General features: G+C 41.4%; 1 protein-coding gene across 1 annotated transcript in view; it reads left to right on the top strand.

The window, feature by feature from the left end:
- Positions 1 to 23,199, top strand: part of adcy8 (adenylate cyclase 8 (brain)) — a 118,212-nt gene that overhangs the window by 72,503 nt on the left and 22,510 nt on the right. Inside the window, exons 8-13 of the mRNA XM_078265089.1 lie at positions 6,861 to 7,058; positions 11,789 to 11,889; positions 13,501 to 13,702; positions 18,078 to 18,167; positions 20,837 to 21,009; positions 21,652 to 21,730. Coding sequence (XP_078121215.1) covers positions 6,861 to 7,058; positions 11,789 to 11,889; positions 13,501 to 13,702; positions 18,078 to 18,167; positions 20,837 to 21,009; positions 21,652 to 21,730 — 843 coding nt within the window. The remainder of the gene's footprint in view (positions 1 to 6,860; positions 7,059 to 11,788; positions 11,890 to 13,500; positions 13,703 to 18,077; positions 18,168 to 20,836; positions 21,010 to 21,651; positions 21,731 to 23,199) is intronic.

Here is a 23,199-nt window from a genome sequence, read left to right as displayed (position 1 = left end):
GTCGATTTCCGGTTTCACCGGTCTGATTCTGGGAATGAGGCTAAACCGGTTTGATTTCATGCCAACCGGTTAAACTGGCATTTGTCATAATGACACTTTCTGACTAATTAAAAAGTAACCTACCTTAGCAACCTGTGACGACGCCGTCATGGTGCTAAATCAAACTTGTATTGCAAGCAGTGTTGGGCAGTAGCGTTACTAGTTTAACTGCTTTTCAATAGCATCGCTGTTTTCTGAATCAAATAGCTTTTCAGTAGCTTAGCTCTTTTGTTGATCAAGTAGTGCGATAGCGTCAACACAAGCTAAAGTACATTTCCCAGAGCATTGTGAAGCTCAAGCACAGTAATGACGCCTGATTAATCTTCTTTACCAGTGGCTGCATGAAACACCAGGAACCACGTACAAGCTCTTTGCTGATTACTGCCATAAAAACTGTATTTGCTATCTGTGGCCAACCCATTATTTTCCCCTCATCCTGGTCTTTATTGTGAAGTACACTGGTATAGTGATAACCATTGAATAAATGATTATATCCTGTCGGTCACTGCGTTTATGGGAAGGACCGGCATCTAGGACTGATTGCCATTATCCCAGAAGATGCAAGCGGCGCTGGGTTTTGAAGGACCTGTGAGTCCAGGAAGACGAGCCTTGAAATCAGACTCCCATCTTTGTGTAGGCTCTTTGTACCAGCTGAGTGGCTCTGTCTCCTTCCTCTTTCATGCTTCGCTGTGTGCCTGCTGGCTCCCATGATGCACAGCACTGTCACAGTGCTTTCACCTCAAAGGAGGTCGTGCGTTTCCTCAGAAGACCCAGTTACACCGTGTCTCATCGCTGTGAAATCTAGGCCAAAAAGAAATGTCTTAGTTTCCACTTTTCTGTTTTGGTTTCGGTCTGTGTTGGTGCTGGTTTCTGAAACGGTTGCTTTCATGTCTGCTGACGAGAATCCATTAAATGTTCAAAATGATAAAAGGTGGTTTAGCCTCTGCGACACATGGCAGCTCCACGCTCTTTACATTAAAGATGTGCCATAACAAAGGATTCAACACCAATTAACAATATACCAAGGTTCAAGACTCTGAATGTGTCCAATAGTTGTCAAGACATTTGACTTTGTACTAGTGTTGGTCCAGATCCTTCATTAGCCCCGATGCGTGTTTGTGGTTTACATAAAGGCTTGCACCGCTTCCAAACAAGTCATGTTGCAGTGAATTATACTTCCTGGCTCTAAAGTATAAGATAATCTGTCACACTACCACACGTGAGACATCCAGCACATGAATATCCTCGGATATTACGGCACCTCCCCCGCTCCTCCACCTCCACTTGCCCTTTTCCTGGTATCATATGTTGGCATTTCGATGAGACAAATATGTTTTGTCAGGGCCAGACTGGACTAATACTTCAGGCCAGGAATACTAACAGCAGTCAAGGCCAATACCCACACATTTACAACAGCCCACGTATGCTCTCTCTTTTCTCTTATAATGCCCATTTCAATGCTCAATTATGTCTCATATGTTTTTGCAGCAATGTTTGGACTGATACCATTTGTTACACAGGTTTGGTGCAAAAGTTAACCATTCATCATCGCTCAAGAATTTATATAAATGGTCAGTAATTCCTCCAAAATACCACAGTAAGACAAGACCAAGACCTTGAACAACAGCATAGAAGAATTTTTTGGCGATTGGATGGCCAGGAATTCTGTCCAGGAAACCACCTTTTGGTCTAAATGTTATATCCCCTGAATGCCCTAGGTCTTTAGTTTGTGGTTGTAAAGTTTCATGATGCTGTGATTATCCTCACGAGCTCATTTTATACAGTAAGGTCAGGTTTCAAGGAAATGGATTCACTACAATGAAATGGCTACTACGGCAACTAAAATAATTACACGGGAATACAATTGGGCTCATTGAATCCACACGAGTATCAGCTTTCCAGGTAGACCCACTATATGCAACTCCAAGACTGCATATAGTGCAGAAATATTCAAATAGACCACTTTAGAATTGGCGAAAAATAACACGTGTGTACTGTATGACAATAACTGCATGGCTTTTGCCCAGACAGCATTGGATTAGCATGTAGTGGGCTGTTTTGCAAAGGGGAGACCTGTGGGTACCCATAGAACCCATTTTCATTCAGATATCTTGAGGGGAGACGTCAAGGGACCCCTTTTAAAAAGGCAATGCCAGTTTTTCCATCGCTAAGCTAATTAAGTCTATCTTTGGAGCGTTATTTAGCCCTCTTCCCGTCACGCTAGCATGAAACAGTTGGTACCACTGAATTCCTTCGGTCGTCTAGTTTCATATCATAATAATATCTTTAGGGCTTCCACCTCGTAAAACACAGTAATGCCGGCCAAAATGACCGGTGGTCCCCAAAGCTCTCAATGGCCAGTCCAGGCCTTTAAGAGGTTGTTCTGTTATGTATATATATCATACATACATGTTACCACATACTGCTGCCCCATACAGCCAATCCCTGCTACATAGAAATGTCAGAGATGAAAGCATGTGCCCTTTAGGCTGTGTGCTTCCTCAGGGATGTGCACGACAAAAACAATCATGGCAGCACTGCTCATAACGTTGGCAACAGTCCCCCTTTTGAGCCCTTGTGTCTTGAGAGGGTTGAGGGCTGGAATCTCGTCAACGTTATAAAGTGGCCTAGGAAGTATTAGATCCACCTTTCCGATAAAGAGCTGCAGGCTCTTTTCTTGTGTCATTTATACACTATCGTTGTGCCTTATGTGGTTGACGTTGGATGGTGATTGAATGTGGCTATGAGTCTCACTCACTCATCAGGATTGGGAAATCAACCTTTTTAATGATTGTAGCTCTCAACAAACATCAGTTAAACCAAGCAGAATGCAAACAGATCAATAAACCCGCAAGCAACTGCATCATACATCAAAACTGTTTGAGGACTTTTGTCTTTGCCCTTCAGGCTCAGTTCAGTGTGCAGATCTCTCATTCAACAGCTACAGTAACGACACGGTATTTTCCACATAAGTGAGCTGTGATCGTCCCTAAAGTAGACTGATAATGGGGTCGACATGTCATCATCATGAACTGAGGCACTCATACATAATGGAGCTCATCTGATTCCACAAAACGGCGTCCAATTGTCTTCATTATAATGACGCTTGTGTGTTTTCTGTGGCTGATATGTTAATGATTTGACACACAGGCCACACATCTTCATTCATATGCAACAGAGGTTTGGTTTGGTCAAGTTCATCTGTAGTTCATCTCTCTCTCCCTTATCCGCACTGTGTATGGAGACCAAAAATGGCCAGTTTGCATTCAGTGAATACTCCATTCTGGCAGACAATTATAAAAAGTCAGAAATATTAAGTAGCTATAGGCAGGACTTTTCCAGATTCTATATGTTAATTAGTTTACATCCCATTTACTCTTAGATGTCAAAGTGTGTTCATTTTCCTCATATTATACATATATCTCAAAGTTATGCTCACCCAGTAGGGTTGTTCCTATTTCTCCAGATAGGAAAAATGCATTTTGATTAACTTAAGTTTATATAACGTAGTTTATGTTACGTTAAATCATTGCATTTGCTCTGTGTTTTGCCATTGCTTATCTGGTTGGTTATCATGTTATACTTTGTAGAAGTGAGTGGTCCGACTTGTCTTTGGCTTACATGTCTCTCTCGTAGTGTGTAGGGTTGAGGACCGATTCACGTTAAATCAAACGGTGCCAAATGTCGGTACCTGAGAGCGAGTAAGCGCAAGCTTATCTGTCCTCTCTGCATCTTGACAGAGAGCGGGGCATCGGACACGGACACACACACACACACACACACACACACACACACACACACACACACACGCAAACTCTCTGCAGTTTTGTTTAAGTCACAACGCCGCAAGTTTAGTTACAGTTTTCAAAACTTCACGCAGGCACCGTTCGCTGCGATATATTAATGGCGAGGCGAAACCGGTCGCGGTGGTGCTGCTAATGTTACAATTCCTCTGAGACAAGCAGGCACAACGGACTGACAGGATAAGGAAGGAAATGCAACTTTATTTCTTTAACACATATTAGCAACAAGGCAATTCAAAGTGCTTAACATAAAACATTAAGGAGCAATTAAAAACTGTCATGAAAATAAAATGGTATCGGTACCGTACCGATACAAATGTGAATGTGAATCTTTTCGCTGATAAATGCCGCAGGTTCTTGTGATTTGTGAGGCACTGACGGAAACACCTACAAATTGCAGTCATTTATAATCTCCAGGTAGTTCTGATTAGATTTAAATCTCCCCGTAATATCGGCCTGAGATCGCCAGAAAGGCCCTGACAGGTAAAAAGAAATGAATCCAGTAATGAAGATTTGTCTGAGAACATCAGTTCTGTCTGAAAATTAACTTTTAATGATCTCAGTATGATGGATATCATCTGTTGAAGTGTTGGATTAAGCAAGATGAGGTGAGAGACATATTGAATTTCACACAAATATGCGCTCTCATCACACGTTCCTCTATATAATTACTTTAACTAACAGCTAATGGTGGAGAGATAATGTCAATGGCTCTGAGAAAATGACTCTGATCCTCACTCATATGGTCTCTATCACATTTACCTCGAGGGCTGCTCTTGAAAAATCGTGACGTCTCCGCCAGGACGGACAGGGGCTCACCTTGACTCACTTTAGAATACAATGGACCACAGCAGTGTTTTTTAAGGGGTAGTTTGGATGTTTAGAAGTGAGGTTGTATGAGGTACTAAAGGCATGTTCAGACCAGAAAAAGCATTCCGGCGATTGGACGGTGTGGTGTGGGAGTGTCACTTAAACGGCCAATTTGTGTGACGTTCTGTTGTGTTCTTTAACCGCCCAATGAAGCACAAGTAGACTTTATATTTCACAGTTATTGTTTTCCGTCAGATCTTTAATAGATCTCGACTGCACTTGAAGGCAGCTTTATTTCACGGAGAAAGAAGTCTCGCAATGTCAGACCTTCCTCCACAGCGCTGCTGAGGAATGTCTGGCCAGTCCACACAGCACTCCACTCCTTTGTTTTCGGGCTGTTTGAGCGTGACAGAGGTAGGGAGAGAAATATATACAGTCCTACTATGCTGCACTTGTAGCGCAGTGGCTTCGCGGAAATTTCTGCGTGGTCACAAAAAAATGGCGTTGCACCGATGTCCACATAGAGCCTGCGTGTTTACCCTCTGAAGACGACATTCAGGTCGTGCATACTCCGGCGGACTTTTGCGCCCTCACGCACGTGAACAGTATAATTTTGGCTTAAGTGTAGTCTCGCATTGCCAGACCTTCCTTCACAGCGCTGTGGAGGAGGGTCTGGTGAGTCCATACAGCATTCTGGGATGGGAGAAAATCGTGATCTGGTTTATTAGCATTTCTTTAAATCAATCATGATCATCTTGGGAGGCGCTAAGCACCAGACACAATGACGGTGCCTCTGCAAAATAGCCTTAGGAAGGAACTTGTTTTGGTGGAACGTGTACGTTCAAAAGTGGTTTTAGTCGTGCAACAGAAAACTCAGATTGGACAGATAGTCTAGCTAGCTGTCTGGATTTACCCTGCAGAGATCTGAGGAGCAGTTAACCATAGTCCTCACAAATCCACCGGAGGTTAGAATTCAAATAAAAAGAAAGCGGAAGGTGACGGACATCCGGACGAAAATTAGGGACATCCGGCGGAATTTCTGGCGACGCCTGAACAATCCCGGAAATGGAACGTCGTTGATATATAGACTACGGAGAAAGTGACTGTGCGTTGTTGTTACAGGGAACAAGTCAACTGTTCCACAAACTCCTGAGGCGTTCAGTACTTGTGTTTCAGTGTTTTAAAAATTTCCTGTGGCAGCGATAGAGGCAGTGATGTTTCCTGTTTCCTGTACGGGACTCTCACACCGCCACAAAACGTACTGCCAGTTCTGATCCACGATTACATGATTGTCCACCGCAGCATGACACAGGGTTGCGTTTCTCCAAAAGTTGACTCCCTTGCGGTGAAAGGTTGGGAAAGATTCTCCTTTTGGAGAAACGTAACCCGACATCACGCTGCACCCACCGTTGCAGGCTAAGCGCATTACCTTTATTCAAAATCAATGGGCCGACCTGCGTTTTCGCCGCTCCGTCAGACGGCTGACACAGGCAGTGTAAATGCAAGCTAATCAGCAAAAGTCCTGCTGTGGATGGGTTCCAATCTTAAGTATATTTGTGTCACAGAGAGAGAAGGAAGGCCAAGCGAAATGGGAAGTGATGAAGTGGTAAATTAAACCCCTTTAAGAGACCTCTGTAACCTTTTTACAGTGTTGCATATTCATTTCTTGCAGGGTTGTCCTCGTTAGGGACATGATGCATTTCAAGAGTTTGTTTTTTGGAGGATCGAGTCTTTTAAAATTCAGATTGTTTTCTCATCCTTCCACGTGCTAAAGATTAATACAATGAAATAATTTTTTTTTTTGTGTGCATTTTGGTATATTTGTCATGATATTTTGCAACTAAACTCTTCTCTCAGCTGTGTTTTGTTGTCCCCTATTTCATGCTTAATATTTTATTATTTTCATCCGTTTAGTTTGTTTTCATTTCCTGTCCTTCCCCTTTTCAATCACAGCCATAATTACAAGCTTCGTCACCACTAACGTCAGTGCAAAGTGAACATGCGAGTGAATGAGCGATGCATGACTTGCTCTTGTCAGTCTGACAGCGAATGTTGCATTTTGGTCTTCCCTTATCTTCCTTTTTCTTAAATTTTCTTTTGTGTATGTACTGAACGTAACTGTCTGTCTGTTCTTTTTCATTTGTAACTTGTATGAAACAAAAAGGGGGACAAGCAGGTTCATTCTATGTGCATGTGCTTTCCCCCTAGACTCTGGCTGCCCTAACGAGAAATTCGATAAATCTGCTTCCAAACCATCTCGCACAAGCTTTGCATGTCCAGTCTGGTCCTGAGGAAATTAACAAGCGAATAGAGAGCGCCATCGACTTAAGGAGTGGCGATAAGTTGAGAAGAGAGCATATCAAGCCTTTCTCACTGATGTTTAAAGACTCCAGCCTGGAACAGAAGGTAGCTGGGGTTTTAGATAGATGACTGTTTTTGATTTTCTTTCTCTCTCCCTCCTCATATCTATTCTTAGATTACGTTTTTTAGAAGCAAAACAAGAAGCAACAATTTGTATCCAATCATGAGTAAGCTAAAGGCTCTTGAGATACTATTGTGGTATCGCAGAGGACAATGACAAACCTTCATGGTGTAACTAAAGGACATCGTGAAACGTATGGGTAAATAATGAACTGTACACAGTATACAGTACGTACATTTAATAGTCCAGGGTCAGTACTTTCCTCCATTTGGTCTTCCAGGGTATGGAGTCTAAAATGTGCCACCATTAATAATTATGGACTCAAAGTTTAAATTATAGCCGGTTAATAAATGGATGAATTTTGAAGAACTATTAACTTCAATTTGCATTTTGATGATGCACTAAATTCAAAGTTATATATATATAAAAAAAGTTCAGGAAATTATGTTTGAAGTACTTCCTTTAAATGATAAATTATAATAACATTTTAAAATGTAATTTTTAGTTATTTTTATAGGCTTTTAAATTTTGTGATTCCATTTATTGTCTGCCTATTATATTCCATCACACAGCTCATTTCGTGCTGTAATATTTATTAATATTAATACTAAGCGTTTCCATTTTGGTATCTTTTGGAATCTTTTGTGAAAAGTCAAGTTTAAATGATAAAAAATAATTGATTTTGCATTTCTGTGTCAAAATGACATTATCAATTCAACATTTAAAGACAAAACAAATAATTAAAATGCAAATACAATATTTTTTTTTATGAATGCATCATTCAAACTAAGATCGGTTAAGTTTAATAGTAGGTCTATGTTTTTCAAGACCCACGTTTTCAGAGCTTACAACTGCATCTCACAGTCTTCATCCATAAATCTCATGGAGTCGCCATCCATTCAACTCCATCTCTCCGGAGGAAAACCCTGTGATGCAGCTGAAACCTCTGGAAATGGTCCTTGAGATTTTTTTATCAACAAGGACCATTTCCACCATTTTTTACCATTTTTGACGATGGCCCGGCTGGGGCCCGTCACAGACAGATGGCAACATTAATGTAGAGCCCAATAGTTTCTATAAAACAGAATCATTGACCAAATCGCGAAATTGAGAATTTAAATAAGCTATGAGACAGATTCCATAGGGCCACACATTAAGTCAGTGCTGAAAGCTAACTGGAGATTTGAAAAAAAATATGACTGTCTAAGTTTCAAACTAAGCTGCCCCACTGTAACTGTAGTTTTAAAAAAAAGTCTTAAACATAGAAATAAAATGGATAGAAAGGCGATTGAACTGTTTCCCGTGGTCATTTGATTGGTACACAACAAAACTGCGATTGTTGTTAGTTGTCATAGTGACAATACGCGCCAATGGGGCCGTAAACTGTGTTGCAGCTCGCTGGGAGGAGAGCTGCTCGACGCAGCTTAGGAGATGTTCTCGGAGATGCAGGGAGTGAGGAGGGACAGTTAGACCCAGCGGCAGTAGGTCAGCGGACCGCTAACGATAGACCCAGCGGCAGTGGATCAGCGGACCGTTAACGTTAGACCCAGTGGCAGTATTTCAGCGGACCGCTAACGATAGACCCAGCGGCAGTGGATCAGCGGACCGTTAACGTTAGACCCAGCGGCAGTGCGTCAGCAGACCGCTAACGTTAGACCCAGCAGCAGTGGATCAGCAGACCGCTAACATTAGACCCAGCCCGCTGTTCAACTCATTCTCTGTAACCGATGCAGCATGAAAGCATGGCAGAAACAACAAGCCAGCCGGCCGGTGTTAGTTGGCTAACGTTAGCTTGCTAACTGCGCCTAAACGTTACCCCCTCGCAACATCGTTAACAGAATACGAGCCGAATAAAGCGGTCACTCGTGTAAAGTTGACTCATTTAGCGACTGGCTCTTTGCCTCGTAACGTTACTACTCCGCTGCTCGTTTGTCCGTTACTGTAAAACCTCAGCTCTGCGACTTGCCGGAAGTCGCCTTATCACAGAAGTTTATAGGTTACCATGGCAATGGTACACATAAAAATGGCTGCTTCTCTGACCATTCTGCTACTTTGATTTGAATGGAAATGGCCTTTCTATCAATTGTATTTCTATGGTCTTAAAATACATACAAAACTTAATCCCAGAGGCTCCCAGATAGCTCAGTTGGTAGAGCGGGCACCCATATATAGAGGTTTACCCCTCGACGTGGTGGGCTGCGGGGTTCGACTCCGACCTGCGGCCCTTTGCTGCATGTCATTCCCCCCTCTTTCTCTCTCCCCTTTTATGTCTTCGGCTGTCCTGTCAACTAAAGGCCTAAAATGCCCAAAAAATAATCTTTAAAAAAATAAAGATAAAAAACAAAAAAAAATAAAATAAAAAAATGATTCCCAGTGGCTTAGGCCTTGCAATGCACTCAGAGAAACCCTGATTGATTTACAGCTATAATAAAAAGGTTGTAGAAGTATAAGTATCCAGTTGGCACACTTCAGACTCCATACTGTACATGGCATGAATAAACACTCTCTAACAGTAGATACTAACTCACAATAACGTAATTCTTTTTAGGTTAAACCAATTTGAGCATGACTCATGAAATGAAAAAAAAATGTTTTGGATTTTGATGCTTCGACAAGCATAGAGAAGTCAGTCTGCTGATTGCAGAACCCCCTTTAGTTTACTCATGACCAAAAGTCCATGGACCTGTTACCTTTTTAAAATCCTGTAGAAAAGGCTGACTTTTTCTTTTAACAGGAGCACATTGCATTCACTAAACAAAAAATAATTTCTGTTTTCTCAAATTTACAGCTTACATATCCCATAATTATGACTTAACATATCATAACTATGAGACCGTGAGCTTGCAATATACCTTTTTTAAATAGATTTAGATCACCCAGATTGGAAAACCACGGGTAATTCTGTTATAATTATGAGATGTTAAGTCATAATCGTGACATGTAGAAGTCAAAATTACATGAAAATGTGTCTGAATATTTTTATTTTGTGAATGCAATGCACTTCTGTAGCTTTTTGTCCCCTTTCTCCCTATATTTTCTTGGTTCCTTTAAGTTGACTGTCGTATCGGCTCTTCCCTTTTTCCCTGAGATCTCCATCGCCATCTTCGAAAACTTTTCTGAGACCATTTTATTTTTTTGGTTGACCTCTTAACCTCTTCAGTAAGTGTGCAGTGATTTGCTGTTGGCCTCCCTCTTTTTTTTTCTTTTTTTTGCCGAAGTTGTGACCAAACGTGAAGCATCCTCTTGCTAATTTCCCAGCACTCTTAGAGAAAGAGACAGAGCGAGGACGGGGGCAGCGGGGGTCATGGGGGTGGAAAGTGAAAGATTAAGACGAGTCAGGCTGTCAGTCCAGACTGGTGACTCATCAGTCTAGAGTCTTACATCAGCGCACATGCCCACATTCTCCTATCTCAATATAACCAGTTTAACTTAGTAGGCCTAAAATTTACTATGCACGTAAAAAACATTAACTGGAATTTTAAGAATAAAACATGTATGCTCCTGTTGTACATGTACATCCTCTCATCTAACTCTTAGTTAGAAAGCAAATGAACATAAAATTTCACAACAATTTTTTCCCACGTGGCCAGAGAAAATGTACGTTTATCATTCACAGTTTCTCTTAATTGATGAGCACTGTCCCTAACAAAGTAAATATAATACACAAAGTTATCCTGGACTGGAAATATTCAACTACTGTACATCCAAAGTAAAGTTCTTGCATTACAAAACAAGCATTATGTGCCAAACTATCAAAATGCAATGGACTGATCAAAGTGTTGGAGATACAAGGCTTTTTACCCCTGAGGTGAACAACATCTCTATTTTAATTAAGTATCAAGTCAATATCAAAACCTCAAAACTGGATTTAGATACTAGTAGCTACTACCATAAATGCCCTTAGGCTATTTGCTGTCGTTGCTTTCCAGATATTTTACTTTGGTTGAGTTGCTAAAAGGGCTTCAACTAACAATTATTATCATTGTCGATTTATCTGTTGATTTTTTTATGGATTATAAATTAGTTGTTTTCTATAAAATGGTGAAAAATGTGGATCAGTGTTTCCCAAAAAGCCCAAGATGACGTCCTCAAATGTCTCGTTTTGTCCACAACTCAAAGATATTCAGTTTACTGTCACAGAGGAGAGAAGACACTAGAACAATATTCACATTTAACAAGCTGGAATCAGAGAAGTTCTACCTATGATTTCATAAAGAACGACTCAAATCGATGAATCGATTATCGAAATAGTTGGCATTCATTTCATAGTTGACAACTAATCGCTTAATCTTCGCAGCACTAGTTGCTAACACTATAAAACCTTGTGAAAATAAATAAAGTTCATGATCTAATATTTCTCAAATCCAGAGAATTCCCCTCAGTTAAGCTTTCAGAAACTCTCTTTCTACGCCCCCGTTTAGCTTCACAGCTAGCTTAATTTGGCGCAGCGCTCTCTGTTTGTGTCTCTGACTCAGCTAACGGCTAACGGCTAGCATTGTGCTTGTCAGCTTTGCACCTTCCCCAGGACCCCACAGCTAACCCACCGGCTCCTGTTTCTCTCTAACGCTTGTGGTTGAACCATTGAATGCATCTGTGGCAGCGAGTCGGTGTGTTTGAGGTGCATTCTTCTTCTGTGTTTGTCTGAAAACGCGTTTCTCCATCTTTCTCTCACCTCCTCTTCCTCCCTCTTTTTCTTCTCCTTTTCACGGCGCAGTACTCCCAGATGAGGGACGAGGTGTTCAAGTCCAACCTGGTGTGCGCCTTCATCGTGCTCATCTTCATCACCACCATCCAAAGCCTGCTTCCCTCTGCCAGGTAAAAGAGGACAGACTAACATGGTGGACATTTCTGACTAAAAAGACTGATAACTGAAAGATATTTTCACATTTAAGAACCAAAGTCCCATCTCGCCTCTGCTTCTGTTTGGCTAGCTTTCAGCTCTCAATGTATTTTCTCAGAGTTTCTTTTAACAGTTTATTTGAATTTGGATGATGATTTTTTAAGGATGGAACAATTCTTATCTTCGTTAGCTTTCCCCAACTGCAGCTTCTATTAGTCTTTGCTACAGCCCCGACTGGCTAATGAACCAACATTAGCTGTAGCTAGCTGACATTAGCAGCATACACATTGACCATGTTGTCAACTTGGTGACTTTTTCGCTACATTTAGCGACTTTTCAGACGCTCTTAACAAACAAAGTGATTTTCCGTGACAGCTTTTCCTCTTTTCTCCATATACTGTATTTCTCAATTGTAGTCATAGGGCCCTATATTTCACCTGGTGCAGCGCAGCGCAAAGCCCGACACTAGTGTCTTTGCTAGTTTAAGACCGACACAGTTGTCAATTTCCGGTCCAGCCGTTTAAATAGCAAATGCACCTTGAGGCAGCGAAAAGGGATTACGCCATTGACCGACAAAAACCTGGTCTAAAGTCTATAACGCAGCATTTCATTGTTATTTTAACAGCAAATTATGAAAATGCGCCTAGGCTCGTGCACAGCGCGCGCAAACTATGCTTGTTACACACATGCAAAAGATTGAAAATAAAAATAGTACAATGTGAAATAGTATTATGATATGATCTGCGCGCGTTTTCACTTCACGCACGAGCACGAGTTTCTTCTCCTGAAAATCTCTCCATCCTGCTTAGCAAATCGGCCATCATAATAGCAATGTGTCAAGGTCCAAACGCGCCTGGCTTTTAAAGGGAATGGGAGATGATCTCTGATTGGTTGATTGCATGTTAAGCCCAAAACACACCTCTGATTAATGAAGACACTAAGTACAACCCTTTTGAACCATGCGCCCGGCGCACGGACCCTTTTTTCTGCCGTTAAACTAGCAAAAGTGGATTTGGACCGGCCCTAAACGCACCTGCGCCAGGCGCTTCACGCCGTGAGCTTAGATCGTTAAAATAGGGCCCACAATGTCAGGATAAAGTTGAAACATTTTCGACCCAGTTTAGCACCTCCTGAAGCAAGTTTTCGTAGATGTTGTTGTTGTGAGAAGTCACTTTATGTTTTCTAGAGTGACAAGGTGTGTGGATGTCATTTACTTTTGAGTATGGAAAGAAAACCACGGGAAACAATTTCAAAATTCCAGAAAAAACTGATGAGAGAAACTGAGAAAATACATCATCTGCCCAAAGCTAATGGAACAGAGTATGTGCAAAAAATGGGACATTGTAATTTTGAGATCTGTATCCCACATTTAGAGATGAAGTTATTTAAATTGTGGGATAGTGATCTCGTTAATTATTAGAATATGAAATAAAAATGTATAAAACATTTATCTCATAGGCCTACTTATTATTTACATCGAAATGTTTTCTGTGTGATTGGACGGCCCGCTTTTAAAATGTATTGTAAGGCCTCTGCCCACAGCGGATGGTATTATTATTATTTTGCCATTTATTGTGTTTCTGCAGGATGGTAACCATGGTGATCCAGTTCTCAATCCTCATCGTCCTCCATTCCTGTCTGGTCCTAGTTACCACGGCAGAAGACTACAAGTGTCTGCCTCTGGTCCTGCGCAAAGCCTGCTGCTGGATCAACGAGACGTACGCAGCGCGAAACGTCATCATCTTTATCTCGATCCTCATCAACTTCCTGGCAGCCATGATCAATATAGTGAGTTCCATTTCCACTTCCAGATCATTGTTTGACTGCTGAATATTTACAGAGTTGTCTATTTGTTGTCTATGCTCTGACGTTGCAACCCGTTCTCACTCCGAACACGTATAATACGGACGCTTGGGCGTCTGATACGACCCAAAAAACACCTTTCAGAGCAGCAGCTACGCAGTGCTTGAAGATGACGTAGTATTAAGAGTGACAACGGTAGAGAGTAGTATGAAAGCCCGAAATTCCACGTTGGGAGGCTGGCTGGAGTGATGGAACAACACAGGACTTTCACCCCAGAGACCGGGGTTTGTGTCCCGCGTGTCACGTTTCCTAAACCCAACTGTCCCGTTCTTCTTTACCTAAACCCAACTGTCCCGTTCTTCTTTTCCTAAACCCAACTGTCCCGTTCTTCTTTTCCTAAACCCAACTGTCCCGTTCTTCTTTTCCTAAACCCAGCTGTCCCGTTCTTCTTTTCCTAAACCCAACTGTCCCGTTCTTCTTTACCTAAACCCAACTGTCCTGTTCTTCTTTACCTACTGTCCCGTTCTTCTTTTCCTAAACCCAGCTGTCCCGTTCTTCTTTTCCTAAACCCAACTGTCCCGTTCTTCTTTTCCTAAACCCAACTGTCCCGTTCTTCTTTACCTAAACCCAGCTGTCCCGTTCTTCTTTACCTAAACCCAACTGTCCCGTTCTTCTTTTCCTAAACCCAACTGTCCCGTTCTTCTTTACCTAAACCCAACTGTCCCGTTCTTCTTTTCCTAAACCCAACTGTCCCGTTCTTCTTTTCCTAAACCCAACTGTCCCGTTCTTCTTTACCTAAACCCAACTGTCCTGTTCTTCTTTACCTACTGTCCCGTTCTTCTTTTCCTAAACCCAACTGTCCCATCCTTGTCCCGCGTGTCACGTAAACGTACCTTTTATAAGCCCACCCACCATCTTTTCCTAAACCTAACTTGAACCAATAGTCCTGACCAAGCGCGTTTAGATATAGTGTGTGTAGATCTGACGCTAAAGGAGACTTTTATCGTCAATAACAACGCCAAAGGCACCTGACCAAGCGTTCGTATTTTACGCGATGGCAGTGAGAATGTGTTGGACGTTGCCAATACCCGCAAGGATACTCTGAACTCAGCACAGCAGAGATTGGGCTTTTGTGACTTGAGATTTCTGACTTTGTTCTGTTTCCGGGTTTCCAAACAATTCCCCCAGATATTTTATTTCTCACTTTGCACACAAAAAGTGTCCTTCTTAGACCCTGAGACTTTAAACTCTGGGGGACATCTAAAAGTATTAAGTATTATTAAAACACATTTGGTGCTCTAGTGAGTATTTGTGGCAGCAGGACGGTGTGTGGGATTGAGTCAATATAAACTACAATGTGTGTGTTCATGGTGATGAAGGAACATGTCACCCAGTGCAACACTGTGGCTCACTGATGTGTGTTTAATAGTTTCTTGCCAGCAATGGAGCTCCATGGCACAGACGAAGAAGGTATACTGTATGAGGCTTCGATACACAGTTACACACACAACACTTGATACATTCACGGTTAGTTTGAGTCTGTACATGAGCTTTGTTGACATTAAGAAAAACAGAATACCGCCAGGCTTAAATGTCCAGTGTGTAACGTGTTTAGTTGTTCTTATCAAAATCTGTGTTGCCCGTTCACAAACTGGTCCTTTTTCATGAATATTTACCACCACCATCAATTCCAAGTATTCCTTTTGGCTTGAAATTTACATTTGCATTTGTATGAACTGGGGTAGACGCTCCATATTCATGCTCCATCTTGAAATACATTAGCCGGTAAGGGACATACAGGACATACTGCTCCGCCTTTCGCTGTCACATGATAAACTCACAGGTGCTGCTAATGCTGCTAATGGCTATCGTAGCTTCCCGGCCCCGGCAAGTTTGAAAAAGGAAACATGGAGGACCACACGTATTCAAAATCCAAATTTCAGGAACAGGAGTCTTCTTCTTTGCCCAAAAAAGAAAAAGGATATTGAAAAGAGCAAGAGACCGTCTTTTTGAAGCGTGAAGGCTACCGTAGCTGTAATACGTACTTTAAACTGCGTGGTGCGAGAGAGTTGATTGCGATATATGATCTCAACGCTAGATGGGAGAAATTCCCACACATTGGACCTTTAAGATTACTGGTGAAACTTGAAATTTCACCAACATCTGCACATCTGTAAGACATTAAAAACCCAACCTCATACTAAAACAGGTCTAGCTCAACAGACGTACATTGCTGGGATAAAGCATCTTGTTCATGTCTCTCCACTTCCGCTATCTCCACTATGGTTTTTTCCCGCTATCCCAGAATAGATAAGCGGTGTAACCAGACCGTACCACGCTGGAGTATGGTCTGGCAATGCAAGACTTTATTATAACCAATCACAAAAAGGGGGCAAAACAAACCAGATCTTGAAAAGTAAAACTGAAGAGTGGTTTAATTAATAATTAATGTGAAGGAGATGTGTTTTAAGCATTGATCCATGTAATTACATAGTGTTTGAATTTTAAAAGAGGATTGTGAGGTTTGCCAGGGTTGTTGCACCATTAAATGACAGCCTCTTTTTATAACTATGAGATTCATTTAATCATAAGCCCTTTTTTTATTGTCTGAAAGTTGACCTCATCATTGTGTCTGATATTCCAGCACTGTTCTTCTGCAGGGCGTCCTCTGATAGACACTGGCTCTCTAATCATTACTTAAAGGATAACTACCGTTTTTTCCCCTATGTTTTTGTGTCTAAGTGACTGATGGTACCAACAATCTTTGACATTGGTCCAGTATTAAGCGAGACCGCTGCAGTTGGACTACAATGTAAGTTAACAGGGCAATTGTCCAACTTGTATTTACCTTCACAAAAGTGCTTGTTTTGCCAGTGACAGGCTCAGATTAATATTCTAAGTGTCTGACAACATTATGGAAAGGATTTCTAAGGAGGTCGACCCACCAGACTCCATGTAAATAAACAGTAATTTTAGCATCATAAAATACACTTCATTCAAAGTCGACAGAAACAAAGTAAAACTTTGAAAAGCCGTTTTGGGTCGTCTTTCCACTTTTCCAACAATCACAACTCTAGTTTTGCGTGAAATAAACACATAGTTTACCGATTTACATGTTAAAATATGTTGGCTCTATACACACTAAAAGTATTGCTTTTTTTAAATGGAGTCTGGTGGGTTTAGCGCTAGCGACTTCAGAGCTGTTTCTGGTTAAACAGAAAGGTCTCAAAGAGGTTCTAAAGGTCTATCTCTGTAGGGATCCTTTCCATAATGTTGTCAGACACTTAGAATAATAATCTGAGCCTGTCATTGGCAAACGAGCACTTTTGTGAAGGTAAATACGAGCTGCACAATTGTTCTATTAACTTACATTGTAGGTTGTTTCACCGCTGCCGACTTCAGCGATCTCGCTTAACACTGGACCAATGTCAACGATTGTTGTTGCCATCAGTCACTTAGACACAAAAACATAGGAAAATAGGGTCCAGGTTGAAACAAACGGTAGTTACCCTTTAACAAAGGCACATGAAACAAGCTTTTGGTGTTTTCTGATTGCATAAAGCAGAGTGAATTATACAACCCTGGTGAGGCAACTGGCAAAAGGATTGGTTTGTCTAAAAGAAAAAGGGGCCCACTAATCAGAACACTGGAGAGGTTTGTTTCTGTAAATTAACTAAAATTGTTATTTGTTATTTGCGTATTAATCCAACAGAACCATTAAGACATTAATCGTGCTGTAGCTGCCACAAGTGGATATTGTAGGAAAGCAAATAAAATGTGTTGTAAGAGTACATTTTTTTTGGGGTCTAAACATTTTGTGACTTTGAACATCTGTTCTTGCAAATACATTTTGCTGTTGCTTATAGAACCCACTGAAGTGCTTTTAATGTAAAGGTTTTATGTCACCCCGTACCTAAACGTTTACAGCAAACAATGTTGTCTTTAAAAAAAAAAAAAGAGAGTTAGAGTGTTAGGGTTAGACAGAGAGAAAAGACAAAAAATTAACCCTTTAAATAAAAACCGGGCTCTATAGCCTACGATATTCATGAACAAATTATATTAAAAAATGTATAAATGACTCATTCTTGACAAAAGGCAAACGAATAATTTTGAATAATGTCGGCCTGTAAATGTTTAGGGTTAGGGTTAGGGTTAACCCTAACCCGGGCCGAATTCTGTTGGGCTCGGGCCCTGTCAGGCCCGACTACAGCTCTAGTGCAGCCCTGACGCAAACCCCTTGAAAGATTAAAGGCTTTAAGAAGAAATGTATAAAGAGGCAGTACTCCAGGTATGTTGATAGTGACCCTGCATCACTTTAATACTGTACTACAACAATAATCGCCCTTTTGGTCTCTCACAGCTGTGGTGCGACTTCGACAAGTCCAGCACCTTGAGGAACCAGACGTACAACGAATCGGTCTCCATCCCAGACATCTGCTTCTACCCAGAGGTACCGACTAAATGAGGTGTCTGATTTTTTTGCAGTCAGGGTCCATCTGTTTGAGAAGGCAAGGGAAAAAGAAAAAAAAAAAGAATTGAACATTCCCGACATCTGCTCGCACCCAGAGGGAGGTCTCGCCTCAGACAATGGAGCTGATGGAGCCGTCAGAAACGTCACGGAGAAAACACCCATTATGTTATTACGCTCACACAATATGCAGCTGATTGATGGACTCAATAAGGGAGTTACATTTTTGTAGCTGCAAGCTTGGGCTGAGACAGTTATTGGTGCATGTAGATGTCAAAACCTTATTTCCTCCCGAGGGTCTCGACAACTTGTGTGCGCACACATAAGAGCTGTTTTAAATACACAAGAAAGAGTTATTGAGTCTAGCTGGGATAAATCCAGACTGGAATATTAAATAAGACACACAAACTAAAAAAATGCCAAATCAGAGGTCTTTGGTGCAGATTTTGAGATGTTTAAAGGTCCCATGGCATGAACATTTTTGTTTGTTTTTTAACATTAATATGAATTCCCCCAGCCTGCCTATGGTCCCCCAGTGGCTAGAAATGGTGATAGGTGTAAACCGAGCCCTGGGTATCCTGCTCTGCCTTTGAGAAAATGAAAGCTCAGATGGGCCGATCAGGAATCTTCTCCATATGAGGTCATAAGGAGGAAGGTTACCTCCCCTTTCTCTGCTTTGCCCGCTCAGATACAGTATTAGGGGACCACTAAGGCCTATATAAAAGAGACTTCAGATACAGTATTAGGGGACCACTAAGGCCTATATAAAAGAGACTTCAGATACAGTATTAGGGGACCACTAAGGCCTATATAAAAGAGACTTCAGATACAGTATTAGGGGACCACTAAGGCCTATATAAAAGAGACTTCAGATACAGTATTAGGGGACCACTAAGGCCTATATAAAAGAGACTTCAGATACAGTATTAGGGGACCACTAAGGCCTATATAAAAGAGACTTCAGATACAGTATTAGGGGACCACTAAGGTCTATATAAAAGAGACTTCAGATACAGTATTAGGGGACCACTAAGGCCTATATAAAGAGACTTCAGATACAGTATTAGGGGACCACTAAGGCCTGTATAAAAGCATCCAAAGAGCACCATGTCTTGGGACCTTTAATATCCTTTAAAGGGGCACTCCACCAACTCTAAGGATCAGTTTACCAGCCATGGTTAAGATGAATCTGCAATTCCTTCAGTATCTTCTGTGTCTCTGGAGGAGCTTTTTCAAGTCTCAGAAAATAACCCTGGATGACGTCATGGTGATGTCATCACAGTTACCTCAGTTTAGACATTAAGACTACAAATTAACAACGTAAAAGGCCTGTGTTACAATCTGGGGGCATGGAGTTTAAAAGATGTCAGTGTTTCCCAGGCAAGTAGGTGTCCATCTTAGTTTAGCATATTAGCATGCTAACATTTGCTTATTAGCAAAGCACAGATGCGGCTGATGGGAATGTCATTAGTTCTGCAAGCATCTGGTCATAAACCAGTATCATTATTGAAATGGCAGTATTTTTTTAAATTATTATAAAGCAGAAACTGTGCCTTTAAATTAGCTGTCAGGACTTCTGTACCTTGGTGATGTCATAACTATACCATATATAGGTAGAAAGTGCCGCTACAGTCTTTCCCCGGCTGCAATGACGGTGCAGAGACACCAGGATCATCATCACCCATGAGGGAAACATGAATGTCTGAAACAAATTTCACAGCAATCTTTAATCCTCTTTACCTTCTCAGGGCTCGACATTAAGGCTCGTCCGCTTGTCCAGGACAAGTGGATTTTTTTGTAGGGCAAGTGGAAGAGAAATTTACTTGCCCCACTGGACAAGTTAAAACTCAAATAAAACAAAATAAAATGCCATGTTACTTCACGTTATGTGCCACTCATTACGTCTATGTTACCGATTTGAAACAAATACATTTTTCCCCACAATCCGTGGCAGCGGACTGCTAACGTTAGACCCAGCGGCAGTTGGTCAGCGGACCGCTAACGTCGGACTGACTGCTAACATCGGACGGACAGCTAGCTGTTCAGCTCATTCTCTGTAAGCGATGCAGCATAAAAGCACAGCGGAACCAGAAAGCCGATGTTAGTTAGCTAACATTAGCTTGCTAACTCCGCCTTAACGTTACCCCGTTGCCACATCGTTCACAGAAAACGAGCCGAATACAGATGTCACTTGTGGCGTAAAAAAAAAAGTTAACACCAACATTTAGTGGCAAAATCCACTGTTGTGTCTACAAAATTATTTTAGATATAATATAAGTTCAAGTCACCACTTGCACCGTGCAACGTATTACTTTGTATTATGAGTCTGGAGATCCTTCTTTCATGTTGAAGGGGAAATCTATTGTTGGGACACGTTTGTCTCTACTGAATTTTATTAATGTTAATAGTGTTTGGATGCTTTCAACGGTTTGTTCGAATTTTGCATTAGCAAAATACACAAAAAAATTATGAAATGATAAATCTTTACCCGGACAAGTGACTTTTGTGCATGGACAAGTGAAACGTAAAACGTAGTGCCTCAAAAAGTTAATGTCGAGCCCTGCCTTCTGAATGTCCTGTAAAGTAGAGCAACCTTTCCAGGTAAAAGATGGATCTAATGATATTGAGCATGAATGTCTTTGTTTTTCCAGTATTTTGTGTTCACGGGGGTCCTGGCGATGGTGACGTGTGCCGTCTTCCTTCGGCTGAACTCGGTGTTGAAGTTGGCGGTGCTGCTGGTGATGATCGCCATCTACGCGCTGCTCACCGAAGCTTTCTACACCTCGCTGTTTGTCCGCTACGACACCGTCCACCACAACACAGAGTGAGTGCTTCAGAATGCCATGTTCAACAATCACGTACGAATGTAACGTCGTGGCGGCTGCATAGTTTGTTTTGGATTTCGACGCGCATTTGGCCGTGACGAGTCTGGTTACATTGTAACCTTGGTTCTCACTCAGAGAGAGTGGAGAGATAAGATATGTCTCAATTTGGATACTTCTGTGAGTATACTTACAGGTAATACACGTTGTACTCACTTGTGTAGTGCGTACAGTACATAGACAGGGTAGTGTTGTCTCAAATCTCGCCGTTTACGGCCGTTATGCACTACATTACTGGAAATTACTCTTCTTTTTCTGTTTAATGGTAAGTTGCAGCCGGGCGAAGAGTTACAGCCACCTTTTGTTGCCCGACAAAATATATCCAGCTTGTTTTCTCACTATCTGACTACGGTGGTAAAGAGATGTAAAAATTACATTTGTGTAATACATTACACAAATACATTGGCAGTCCCATATCTTCCGCTCCCGTAGCAAAGATGTTGACCTTTGAGGGTGGGTAGTGTCCATAATCAAGCATGTTGTTTTAGCATTTTTTTAAATGGCATATAAGCAAATACAAAATATACTTAACAAAACAGAACTCTTCTTTGAGCAGCGTCTTCTCTCCGTTTTTGTTCCAACAGGAACTTCCTGGGGACCAAAGAGACGTCTTTGCTCCTGATGGCCATGTTCCTCCTCGCTGTGTTTTACCACGGCCAGCAGGTACGATCACACCAGCTTTCATCATCACTGAACTGTGATTCGTTTCCAAATGCAATCCAAGAAAAAGATCACCTGCCCAGTTTTTCAAAATTTAAACCTACGGCGCAGCGGCCATGGGTTCCACTCCGACCTGCGGCCCTTTGCTGCCCCTCTCTCTCCCCCCTTTTATGTCTTCAGCTGTCCTATATAAATAATCGCCTAAAATGCCCAAAACATAATCTTAAAAATTGGTGTGTTTAATGTTAGTGGCAAGTGTCAAGTTTTTAGAGCCCAATAGTTTCTGTGATAACAGAATCATTGATGGAATCGCAAAATTGAGAATTAAAAAAAAGGTAAAGGACAGATTTCATAGCTATCTACATTAAGTCAGTGCTAAAAGCTGACTGGAGATTTGAAAATATGACCAACGTTACGTCTAAGTTTCCAACCGAACTGTAACAGTAGTTTCAAAACGTCTTTAAAATACATTTTTAAAAATAATTCCCAGTGGCTTAGGCCCTTGTGAGGGGCAACTAAGGCCTGGTGGTCCACCAGGCTCGCAATACACTGGAGGAAACCCTGTTTTGTACCAAGAAAAAGCATTATATTGATAAAACCAAAGAAAACCATCCTGTCGGTTGATATTGCTGTGTTATATCTGACCTCGGTGATACCTCTTCAGATGTAGAGACAAACAGAAACAAACCACTTTGTTTAAATATCTGATACATTATACGAGCCATTTTTATAAAGATGCAGTCTGAGTCGGCAGCCTGATGGAAACTGGTATCACGGTTGCTTTCATGGTCTTTGCTATGGCAACCTTTGATCATGCAGTTCAGCGGCTCGGCGTCTGTCAGAGACAGACAGGACACGGTCGTAATTGAGGTTCCTTTGTAGCCCCATGAAGGTGGAAAGCAGCCGCATTTGAAATCATCCAGTGTCATATTGATTTTCTCTGGGTCAATTCTTCCACTTGTTTGGAAGAGCAAAGACAGTGACGGCTCACAGCATGAGGCGAGTAACACTCTGCATTAAGCCGAGAGAAAAGAGTGCATATAAAAGAGACCGTTCCCGTGTGCAAAATGTGATCACACTTTTTTTTTTTTTTAAGTGCTGTGTTAATGGTTTGTTGTGTCCTGCTAAATTGTCCAAATGATCTTTTGGCTAAAAATGAAGTTATTTATTGCTCAAACAATATGTTAAAAAAAGAAGAAGTGTATATTGGAAATACTAACTAACTCTGCGAGAGGTTTTATGAGAAGAAAACACACACTGGGCCCAGTGGTAGAACCATGGTGGAGCTGACATGGCAAACGTTCAGAAGAGAATCATCAATGAATTAGACACGATTGGGTATTGATCTTTTGGATCAAATAAAGTGAAACAATAGTTGCAACAGTCATCTCCTCCTTTAGAAACATTTAGTATTGCAGTGAACTACAGCCTCGTGTCATTGACTTCAACAGTCTTCCCAAATCTCCCCCAAT

The sequence above is a fragment of the Sander vitreus genome, chromosome 12 (genome assembly GCF_031162955.1).
Source record: "Sander vitreus isolate 19-12246 chromosome 12, sanVit1, whole genome shotgun sequence".
Classification (NCBI taxonomy): domain Eukaryota; kingdom Metazoa; phylum Chordata; class Actinopteri; order Perciformes; family Percidae; genus Sander; species Sander vitreus.
Note: the sequence above shows the minus strand (reverse complement) of the source record. Positions and strands in the feature narration are given on the sequence as shown.